Source organism: Daldinia vernicosa (genome assembly GCF_022497035.1).
Source record: "Daldinia vernicosa strain CBS 139.73 unplaced genomic scaffold F5Y00scaffold_10, whole genome shotgun sequence".
Lineage (NCBI taxonomy): Eukaryota > Fungi > Ascomycota > Sordariomycetes > Xylariales > Hypoxylaceae > Daldinia > Daldinia vernicosa.
Genome location: NW_025953926.1, coordinates 613,512 through 625,524, shown reverse-complemented (window position 1 = coordinate 625,524; position 12,013 = coordinate 613,512). Strand labels below are relative to the sequence as shown.

Here is a 12,013-nt window from a genome sequence, read left to right as displayed (position 1 = left end):
ATTAGATATTAGATATTAGATATTAGTTATTAGTTATTATGGCCTTCCCTCGCAATATCTTAATGTATCTAATTCTTACGAAGCATAGAAAACAAGACTTTGAAAACCACCTTGATAGTTGAGAGCTAGGCGAAAAAATAATAAGGCTGATGAAATTATATGTATCTTATTAACAATAATACTTCAGGCAATTCTCCAAGATAAGAATGTTAAGGGGTGTCTTAGACTTGTCATCAGGCAAAGCTTGTTTTGAACCTGACGGTTGAACTAGTAATATATCTAGTACTACCACCGCCGTTTTCTCTGCTCTATTACTTGAGAGAATCGAGATTTTGGGTGGGTGTTACAAATTAAGTATCCGTAGTTGAGTAAGCCAGCAGCCGCAATTGACCACTAAGCCCTCTCGCGCAATCTAGCTTATACCATGTTAAGATCATATAGATCTCACCAACTCCAAGAATCTGAACCCATTCAAGTACTACGGACCTCCACGACGGGTCCTATCAATGTCAAAGCGAGATGCAGTGACAGCCTAACGCCGTCCAAATACAGGGTGCGATCAGCAGTACATCTAGTCACTACTTGACACTTAAGCGGCGCCTTAAATACTACCTTTTCTATACAATTTACAAGATAGGTACAGTATACTCTGCCACGCCACTTACACTATATACTCCAGCAAAGAACTGCTCCTTATTAATTGGTCCCGATATGAACACCATAGGGGTGGTTTGGATCGAGATATGCAGACCATACCAATATTACGGCGTATTAAGCAACACGAGTATAATTGACCCATTAGGCAACCACCTTGCTTTATTCGAAGCTGAATCCCTGTAGCTTACAGAAGGCAGTTCTCTAAATCCCGCATTATCATGCGTCGAAGCCACTGAGACACCCCTAGTCTCTATTTCTTCGCCAATGTCCACCTCCACGGCGCACGTCGTATAGGGCATGCCCGAAAAGCATATGAGGCGTAAATACCTAGCTATGTCGGGATTTGATATATCGCAGGGTTAAGTATAATACCTCCTTTCAAGGCTTTAATCGTTAGTATCCGGAAGAATACGTGAATAGGGGCTGTGGTGGGGTGACGTCTTGCCACAAGGAACAATGGGAGCACCCACGTACGTTTGCAAAAGCAATTTCCAGGGTCGTTTTTGCTTTTTCGTCTTTGGATTCATTGCAAAACGTACCTATACTTGACAGGATTGTTGCTCTCGATACGACAGCCGGGGATGAGAGCAGAGCCCGCCCTGGCTCTAGACGTCGTGCTGGAAACTGAACACTTCTCGGCTGGTACTCAGACGCTGTAATGCACTATCGAGAGAACAAGTACGTCGGACCATATGAACAACTTAATACATACAGAGTACTAGAAGTCCCTTGCAAATACCTCGTATTAGGGCGGCGGCTGCTCCCGAGTTTTCGCCAATGACGGCAATATTACGTACCTGAGAGGGGATGTCAATATTAGTTATAAGCGTAGGACTTGACACTGTTATTGGATCTCCCCCCAAAAACTAATAAAAATCTATTCTTACTCTCCTTAATATCACTACTTACTCTTTTCTGCATATCTTTACCTACGCAAGGACTACATACCAGGTAGCCGGACAACAATTGCACTGGGGCACAGCCTCGACAGCAAGTATAGCCTATAGGCTCCTCTATTTCGTATTATGACTATACTTGGTTATATTACATGGAGTCCTAGAGTCCTACTCGTATACCTAAACGGTGAGGGCCTCGCAGCGCATTCTGCATACGCGGCTCTCCCATCACCCACTCCCGAGGCCGCCTGCATTCAACCCCAGGGCCAAGACAGGGGATGAGAACAAGCAAGAGATGCTGACGGCGCGGAACTTGTACCTTTCAGCATCCCGGACTTGGCAAGCCACCGTTGATCTAGCCAGGTGCCGAAGCTTCCGCGGAGTTACGGCACCGCCGCAATTCTGCTCAAACCCCTTTACCCCTGTCTTCTCTTGCATAGATCTTAAGAAGGTTTGGCGGCGGACAAAAAGGAGCACGGCTTCACACAGCGTATCGCCTCCACAGCCGGACACGTCTGTCCTCCCCATGCCCAGATTCTCGCCTGACAAACTGCGTAGGTATTGTCAGGACAGAAGCGACAATCGGTACTATTCCCCGTATCGCACAGCATCCTTCACCTATCGCCCCCCATCGCCCCCATCGCAGGGATCTCATCGCTTTCCTTACCACCCCATATCTACTGGTGGGACAAGGGAGGGGGAAGATAGCCCTTCTTCGTACCTGAACTCGTTCTGCATGGCGAAGTGGGGAAGTGGACGTACATACAGATCTCGAAAGTCGCGCACCAGACAACAATCAGTCCAGATGTGAGCCGATTTCTCTCGTTCGTGCGAGCTGTGAGATTAGGGAGGAAGAAAAGGGGGAGATGAAAAACTGGTTCGAGAGCCGGCTCACAAAACGGATTACTACCTACCTAGTTCTCGCGGCACTGGAGCCTGGCGATGCCGGATCGCCCCCGTCCAGTAGGGTAAAGTCCTTGGCCGCATCAGATATATAAAGCATGGGGGTTTGCACGACGTAATACAGGACATTCGACCAAACGGAAAGGCGACATGAGGAATTGGCTCGCGTGGTCTCCCTGACACGCACGCGCCATATCGCCTGAGGTAATATATTTCTCGATCGCGCAGGGAGCCATTTCGGCCCACCGCTGCCGCGGGACAGAGTTCCACGATGGACGACCACATCTTCGGCCAGGGCGCACAGGGTACAGATGTGATGTATCAGAGTATTACTTATTTGTCTGCGGAGTCGGGCGCGTTTCTGAGGTCATTCCGTCTCCGCAGGTTTCCGTATGCCTGGGGTAGGTAGTTGGATGATGTGGCATGATGAGTGAGTGATTCGGCCATGGTGTGTTTGTGGCCCAGCGCGGTAGAAAGGGAAAAATAAAAATAAAAACAGAGATTGACTTTCCAAGGTTAGTTACCGATATGGCCGCACGGGCATTATGTTGAGCACGTCGGTGCAAAAATCTACCTCCGCGAGACACGCATAACCCCAATTTACAAGGACGGGCCTTACAAGGACGGGCCTTGCAAATACGGTTCCGGACTGCCAACTGTAGGTTACGCATGGGCGAGGCAAGAGATGAGGCGTCCAGGTATCACGGCATTGTGCCGGGATTACGGATTAGAGAGATGTGTACCCAGGAATCGTACACTATAGATCCAACCGACGCATTGATTTCGACAGGGGGAAGAGCTACTGTACGAGTTCTGGACGCCGTCCAACCTTTTTAGAAGTGAGACAAGAGATGATGGGCCTGTGGGACGTTTCACTATCCCCACAGAATCTGACACTCCTGTAGTACGTAGAAGTCTGCAGGAGAGAGATGATATCGAGCGGAAGATACGAAAAGTTGTGTAGCCAGAGCAGAAACAGAACAGATCAGAGCAGGAGTAAGCAGCTGAGCTGCAATGGGGATATCTCAGCTGCCGACTCGCCTTGTCGCCCAGCAGTTGCCCAGTCGCCCAGTCGCCTGCCCAGTCTCACTAGCTAAGCCGACTTAAGCGAGCACCGCTACGAACGAGACGTAGTTAATCCAAAATGATGTATTTCTTTTCTGTTGTTGTTCCATTCTCCCGAGAGTAAGCGCGTATAAGGGAATGATCAGGAAATGCCACGTCAAGTAGCGCGGCGTGTGGTTGTTTAAGAATAAGCCAAGGAGGAGTACCATGACAGCACGTGCGGGAAACTACAGCTTGTTGGACTCCTTACATGTGCATATAGCGTAGCCTTGTGACGGTGCGAGGCTCACTAATAATACGTCAGCCATATAAGTGTGTGTCTACGTATGTATGTGTGTGCGTATATGTGTGTATGTGTGTGTATGTGGGTGCGAGGTAGGTATAGATGATGTATGTACCCAGGTTTGTATCCCCAAGTACGTGCGTGCGTGCGTGCGTACCTATTGTATATGATATCTCGGACCTGCGGCCCCGCCAAGGTATACGAGCAGGGAGGCTAGAAGCGAGCTGCAAAACACCGTTAATGGTACCATCAGCGGCGCCGAACCGACCACGTCGTTTTTCGCCGATCCTGAGCGGGACCCAGACCCAGCGCAGTGATCGGTTTGGTTGCAGGGCTGAGACGAATGAAACTCGGAAATATCACCCCGATCAGCGTGGTATTCAAAACCCGTCTGACCGGTATTGTTCGGAGAGGGAGGGGGGTGGTGAGTAAGGCCCCGTTCCAGGTGCCAGGTATTCCAGCTTCGTGGGCTCCAGAAAACCGTCTCGGGCCCAATCTGGTCTAGGGCGACGGAAAGGTGCAGCAAAGCACCGAGTGCATCCTGTTGCTGCATCACGGAGCTATTTCTGGGGGGCTTGGCCCCAAGGTACGGCACAAGGCGATGCAGGGCTGGTAGGGTGTGTAGCTATTTGGACCCCACGGCACATTTGATGACGCTCAGATGACCCAAGATTTCCAAGCTGTGTTGCTAACTCCTGCAGAATGTACGATAGGAGATCTCGCTACTAATTCATGCTAGTCATTGCTAGTAATCCCCCTAAGGCGGTCAGGCGCCCAACAGAGCTAACCGGGCCTAGGCTCAGCATGTCTAAACTATAGAATGACTGCAGATGAAAGGATGGCATGGCCTATAGCAGTAATCGTGGACAGGCCGACAGAACGCCGTGATAGGTTCTGAGAGTAGCGGTCGGATCAATAGTTGACAAAAAGAAATTTTGTATAGGTAATCGGGCTTTGGGGCTGCAGACCGGAGAATTCGTTGAAGAAAGAGGACCCCTGGAAAAAAGCAAGCCACTTCATCTGGGTACCGTAGACGTCAAGCCCAAAGCCTTTGCGGAGAAACTAAGGGTCCCAAAGGACTGGGACTGGGACAGGACAAGGGACGGGACGCGCGGAAAGGGGAGAGATGGAAACGGCACGGTGCGTCATTACGAACTTATTAGTGATCAGATTTGCCGACATCTTCTCTGTTACTGGGTAGGCATAGGGTATCCTAAATAAGCCTGTGGTCTAATATGATGCCGTATTATAAGGGGATATGTATATTCGCTGAGTATTACTCTGTAGCCGTCCTATTATCCTACTAAGGTCATCATACGAAGACATGTGCCGAAAGTAGTAAATGTCTAGACCGTAAGAAGATGAAGTTTAATTGTATAGTTCTCTGTCATGCCTCTGCAGCGTACTCTTTTCGGATTACCAGAGTCCAAATCCGGTCGCCTCTGCTCGCGTGAGGGTAGCCCAACGTGAGGTAAGCTGATACCGGATTTGATGGAGAGTCTGCGTCGCTTAGCTTGCTGCAGTCATTGATTTTTATTATTTTTATTACTATTATCATTATCATTATTATCCCCTTCCGTTTATTAGATTAGTTACCTTAGGTATGTAGGTTGCCGAAAAAACTCGGCATGGTCTGACGACCAAAACCGCGCTGCACTAGAGGACTCTAGGGAGAAAAAGCGACATGTATCCAGAGTTCACGCTGCATGGCTAGCCCGTCACTCCTAAGTACTGCTACTAAATGCTACCCGGAGTACCAGACGCCCCGTTGACTCAACTGCCCTTGTTGACGATCAGGTTCAACCCCAATAACCAGAGCGAAACCTGCAGCGAGGGGGCAGGGGGGTTTGACTTCCTGGGTCGGCCAGCAATGGCTGGGGACCGTAATAAAATGACATGTCAGGTTCGTATCACTCGCTCTGCTGCCGCTATCGCTGGCACTCCCTATGAGGCTGACTGACCTTGGATATGCCATGGCGGAGTAGGTAAAATCTCAGGTTACTAGCTTCGTCGATCTTGTTCAACAGCAACTTCAGTGGACTTATAGTAGCCTGCCGTGTCGCTACACAGTAGATCCTACACCCGTCACAATTTCATCACCGGTACAATCCTCGGCGTCAATTATTCCGTTAGTTGACGGACAGGCTTCACGAGACTTCTAGTTTTTTTTTTTCTGCACGACCAGACTCCAGGAGCAGAGGGCCTCCGGAAGAATAGGTATAGCCTTGGTGATAGGTCAGGTAGCACACGCATGCCGTTGCAGCGTTTGAATAAGGCCGTTCTCGGTGAAGATTGGCTGGTTTCACCGACTGACCTTCCTTCTTTACGTGCCATGATCTTCTTCTATTGACCTTACAAGTCAGATATGAGGGAAGAGATATGCAGCTAAAAGCGTCTGGACCCATGGAGGCTGTCTTCGTTTATCATCCTTCTGCATAGATGCTGATCTATGAGGGGGATGGGCGCACAGAGCATAAGGGCCGTCCTTCCGAAGATCGACAAAGACGAGCTCGTATGTAGGTAGTTTATGCGGCTGTGTATATTATTTGAGAGTTACTCATGCCATCTTCGTGGTATTAGACGGCGATTAAATATATATATATATATACCTCCTATATATATATAATTAAGGGTGCTGACGTACTTGACCATACGGCAACGGTAACATCGATTAACGGCCCTTTCGCTTTGCATAGTTTAGCTCTACGTAACCCGGTAGCGTAGGGCCTAGTGTTAGGTACTCGAGGTGAATCAGTGCTGTACCATAGTAGGGGTCATGCCCACAGGGGCGCGGATGGGCGGTCAAATGTGACAGGTCATATTATACTTGATTGCTGCGAACCGAAACACAGACCCGTTCGGGCTAGCTTGCTGCCCAAGCGGGATGCCGACCCCCATCCCCATCTCCTGTCGGCGCGATTACGACCCAAGAAACCATTTCCCCCGTGGCTTTTAAGCTTATACCCTCAATAGGTGTGTTGCTCCTACGGATTGGGTTCAGCCTCTGGGGGAGGAGGTTGCCTACTATCCAGAAAAGGAGTAGTACATTGCACGAATTCGGAATATGTCCGTCTTTGCGAATGACGTTTGCAGTTATTAACCCGTACCGAGTCCCTACATGGGACTTGTCATGTCTCAGGTCGGGTAGACCGTAATAGCTCGAGCTAAGCGCCGCTATTAGCATTCTTCTGCAAGCTCTCTCTCAGCTTGATGGAACGTCAGAGGTCTGTCCCCAACATGTTTCCTTGCATATGTAGCGAGGGGTGACCGCTGGTAATGTGATGTCGCAACCTATGAACATGCTTTGGACCCTTGAGTGTCAGATCAGGCTGAGCACCAACCCGCATTGACAGGTCTGTGGGGTAATGCGCCATAAAGACTGGTGGCGCACAATGTATGTATTCTCGGTGCCAGCTTGCCGTCTCACCTGGCTCGAAGCTCGTTGCATATGTAGTAAGTAACCGAGGCCATTATCGGACAAGCATGTATGGAATGTGTCCGTTCAGCGTTCGCGATAGATTCCGGGACTGTCCCGGCTTACGAGGCGGCGCTTTGACCGTCGAAGTCAAAACCGGAGTTGCTGAAAAAGGTAACCAATCTACAACACCTGCTGCTGCCGCTGTTGCTGCAGTTAAGGGGTATCATGTCAGGTCATGTTGAAGATATGTATATTGTAAAGCAACTATAGGGATGTTTCATGTGTTGTTTGTGGGTTGACTATAGTAAGATACAAGCCGCGCGTCATTATTAACTAACGATAAGAACCGTAGTCGCGGTATCACACCCAAGAACAACTAAAAGGGGTAGAGTAGACGACCCCTTGACAGCTTAACGGATCCGACTGCGTGGTTAGGGGTCCAATTTTATTCACGTGTAATCGGGGGATCTGCCTGGGATGTTGGGTTAGCTTAGAAGCCTTTCTCACTCGTTGGAAGCTTTCTAGAAGAGGAAACGGAATTCGAGCAGTTCTCTCAAGTTCCTCGGCTTAATGCAGGACCGCTTCGTCCAATGGGATCTTGCGACTGGGGGGGTCGGCTCGCGTCAAATCCAGAGCCAGTTCTTCCCGAATATGATGACTCTCTACTAGAAAAGTTGCATCTCGTTGTCGTATCGCTTAAGCTTTTAAATGGGGGAACTTCCAACCACGTCCGCGAAAGTAAATGAATACCCCCCACGATACGAAGTAACGAAGCACGTTGTCGATGAGCGTTGATTAACACAACGGCACATGACGAAAATCGGCACGGTGAACCTTGGAACACAGGGAGCCGGCGCCAAGTGATGATGCTCAATCCGGCCGAGATGACCAAGGCAAAACCCCCATGCTATTTAGGGGGGGGGATCATGAACTTCTCTAAATTGTCGTACGATTGTTTACGATGTGGAGATGAACGAGAGGATAGAGAATCCTCTCGGAGAGACTCGAAAGCAAGCTACTTTACCGTAGTGGCTAGCTTAATCTTAGAACGGGAATATCGCTAGATTCACATGAGCACGGCAAGTGGAGATGTGGATTCGGTTCTTTTATCCTAGACTTTCTATTCGACTCGACGAGAAAAAATAAAAATACTGTGTATGTAGGCGTATATAGTAAACCCGAATTGCATATGGAACTGTTTGGAATGCCATTCCTAACCGTGGAGCAAGAGAATTCGCGATAAGACTAGCCCACGTAGGTAGACTACGATTTCTATGTATTTATTTTTTATTTTGGTTTGGTTTGTTTTCAACTCGAAAATGGGGCTGACGGAGTAGATCAACGTGCGCTACTGCATCACGATAGAGACTAACGATCTGATCTTATGATAAACCAAGTTTAAACCTTGAAACATGAAAATCTGGTATCGGATTCGTACAAGTAGCTTTTGTGATAATGTTGGCGGGAAAAGAAAACGACGGTTCCTACGTAGTGTAACTGTCCTATGTATATTATCTATATGAGGCACCAGTTAATTATGTTATTTACCTAAATGTATAAGCTATAGTAAGACTACCCAAACTAGGGCGGAATATGGCGCGCTCCTAGGGGCGTCTTTATTCTTATTGATGAATTGGTAGACTAGGCCGAAGAAACCATCAATAAGAAATCTATAAGGTGTAGCACAAACAGAACAACGTAGTAGTGCCGTGGTTTGCGATTGTCGAGTTGAATGGTGCAAACATGGTCTACTAGGCTCTCCCCGGATGATGAATCTGACATATATTAGATCCTTCCGGCTAACAATACCTGGTTGGAGGGGAGGGGAAGGGGGAAGGGGGGGTTAGATACGGCGATATGTATGTATCATCAGTGCGTATTTGGAGCAAATCACGACAGCTAATTAGGTACGGCGGAAGGGCGGAAGAGGGGTTAATAGTGCGCTATTCCCATTGCTCAATGCTAATGTTCGAGGCAGCTCTATGATTCAGCAGCTTCATCAGAAATTGGTAACCGAGAAAGTGCAGCCGAGCAATTGATGATTCGATGATTTGATATGTAGGTATAGTAAGTGCTATAAGTGCTGACTTCATGCTGTCGATTATTCGAGAGCGCACGTGGCCGCGGGACTTAGAAGCATACCTAAGGCATAGGCATAGGCATAATACGGATTACACATTACTTCCCTAAACGGTGCATCCGAGGGTTTCCGTTTTATTAAAAAGACAAGGAAAACAAACGAATGGTGTTTGTGTACTGACTGACTGCATATCGTTTAAGTTATAAGCATTTCTATTATTATAAGCTGTCGGATGCTTCGCTTATGGGGGGAGATGGAGACGATGGGGGGGAACGGAAAAGGTCAAGTAATAGAGTAATAGGAGGAGATTGGTGGTTGTATTGTAGAAATTACTTCAATACGGTGCGTATGTAGGTAGGTATGTAGGTAGGTATCGACTCTATTTTTATCAATCGTAAGGATACCCTGGATGAGGACTAGGTTCCCCTATCGTCGCCAAGCGGATTTATCGAACCAGCAGTGGCTGTTAATACATACCTACCTACGTATGTAGTACTTCTAAGTAAGTGTCACTACGCACACAAACCTCGTTTTCGTTTTCTCCCCTCCCCTTGATATCTCTAATAAATATCAGAGCATAATTGATCTTGGTCTTCTACCGTGGTAGCATGGGTCTGCCGGCCCCGAACGCATTGTCCCACTCCTGACTTCCGATACGCCGTCGCTGCAATACCACTGACGCATTATTGACGGCCGATGCTAGGTTTGTCCAGCCATACTTCCGTAGTGTGTAAAACCTTATAGCATGTCCGTCGAGGATTATATGTTGTATCGGGTAGGTTGTAGCTCGACTCTAACAGGAACATGGATACTTACAGACTTAATTACAGTAGTTAAGAGGTAGTTAATAGGTAGGAATATAAGCTTGTAGCGTATGTAAACAGCAACCCCCATCCCCCATCCCCGGCAAATGCAAAAGGCCGTATAGAGTATGGGTAGGGTAGTTAGGTAAGTATATACCTCTATAGGTAGCCATTTATAGGTAGTCAAAAGTATAGTTGAACTGGATATCACTCCATGTTAAGTCTGACGAGATACATACTCGATTGCTCGACTACCTCGAAAGTAGCATCCTACCGGCTTTAGTATTTAATCTGGCCTGACTATTCCGGTGCGGCCAGGTTTCAGCGCATTGCGCGCCGACTGCCTCATCAGGAAACTACCAAGCGACTCCATCGTAGTAGCGTCGGTCGATGGGGGCTGAAGTGATCGATTCTTGAAGATAGACGATCCCCGGGACGTGGCCCGTGGTCCGACGCGGGTCCCGTCTGAGGTTGCCGTCGCCGTACCCGTAGTCGCACTCATCGACCGATCGAGAAAAGAATACCGCGGATCAGGCCGTCTTTTCCGATAGTTTGGCTCGTGGCTTTTAGGCGAGCATGGGATATAATACGTACAAAAAGGAACAAGGGTGTCGAAGACCAACGCAGCGTAGCCATGGGGCGACTTTTTTTTTTCTTCACCTGTAGAAAGAAAAAGAAAAAAAAAGCTAATGACGAGAGAGAAGACTAGAAATATGGAGGGGCTGATCGCGAGGCTCGCCAGCCAGTCAGCTACGAAACTGCCGTGGGAAGATCAGCTCCCTGACAACTGGCTCGCATGCAGGCCCGGGCCGTTTTTCGCTCTGTACCGTAATAAACCATGCAAGCACGCCCACATTCAGAGTAGAACAGAGCTGGATCGGCGCATGGTGTAGACGTTGTCTCCATAACACAAGCACCGCCGGGGCGGGGAAGGGAGAGCGTTTTTTTTTTTTTTTCGCTTTCTTTTGATCGTTGCACGTTTTCGTGGTATTGAGGGGACACAGTCCGTTCGAGGTCTGGAATGGGCGCTGGTTACGTCCTCAATTTCCATCTGCAGCCCGCGGCTGCAATCTCAAGATGCCGCACGTAACGACAAAGAAGAACCCAGAACACTTCCGTAAGCACGTCTGGTCTTCCTTTTGTTTTCCCCCGTAGCGTGCCGCGCAATGTAGGAGTAGGAGCTGTGTGAAGCCGACTACACTACGCGATGCTTATTGCCATTTCGTGACAAATATCTCTCGAGGGATATAATCTACCATGATGGGAAAAAAAGATATGTGCATGATGTTTTATGATGACTTCGACATGTGAGTTTAGTCAGCTCGTCGCCGTGCAGATGCCCACGTTCATGTCATGTACGTTACATGTGAGAGTTGAGACAAGAATGGAGATAGATCATCGGTCGACGAAGACGTCTTTAAAACCGAACTTGAAAATATGATGGATCACGATGCGAGTACGATGCGAGTCCGGGGAAATTTCCCATCGTCATAAAGCCAAAGCACGCGACATTGGAGCCTCGCCTTGCAACGACGCCGCCGGGGACTATCCGAAAGGAACTATTCTGCATCACTGCGACGATACAAGTGCGCGGATGGCATCGTGGCCATGGACGGTGGTAAGAATGGTAACTGACGATGGGCCAGGGTGAAGGATGCGGCGTTCCGTCGATACCAAAAAAACCAACCAAGAAAGAAAACGTAACCTACATTTACTTACATTTACCTACATACATCGTGATCAAGTGGTTCCGAGATAAACGATAGCCCATTACCAAGAGATTCTCTGCGAGCCGCTTTTAGCGAGGTTGACGTGCAGGGATCCGGCTGCTGCAAGAATCGTCATTCTCGAAGCAGAATGTGGTTAGGCTTGTAAGTTAAAGCTATCTTGATTGTGCAAAAAGCCCTA

The 12,013-nt window shown here is 48.3% G+C and overlaps 2 protein-coding genes across 2 annotated transcripts; one reads left to right on the top strand and one right to left on the bottom strand.

Annotated features, from left to right (window-relative positions):
- The first annotated feature begins 1,567 nt into the window (after positions 1 to 1,567).
- Positions 1,568 to 2,655, top strand: F5Y00DRAFT_12712 (uncharacterized protein). Its single transcript, XM_048004147.1, has 2 exons — positions 1,568 to 2,352; positions 2,472 to 2,655. The coding sequence occupies exons 1-2, from the start codon at positions 1,849 to 1,851 to the stop codon at positions 2,523 to 2,525; spliced, it is 558 nt and encodes a 185-aa protein (XP_047867488.1). The 5' UTR covers positions 1,568 to 1,848; the 3' UTR covers positions 2,526 to 2,655.
- Positions 2,656 to 3,961: 1,306 nt separating this feature from the next.
- Positions 3,962 to 4,357, bottom strand: F5Y00DRAFT_259562 (uncharacterized protein; the record flags this gene model as incomplete). The annotated part of the gene is made up of 1 exon (XM_048010897.1): positions 3,962 to 4,357. One exon carries the CDS (start codon positions 4,355 to 4,357, stop codon positions 3,962 to 3,964), a length of 396 nt encoding a protein of 131 aa, XP_047867487.1.
- Between the last annotated feature and the right edge of the window lie 7,656 nt (positions 4,358 to 12,013).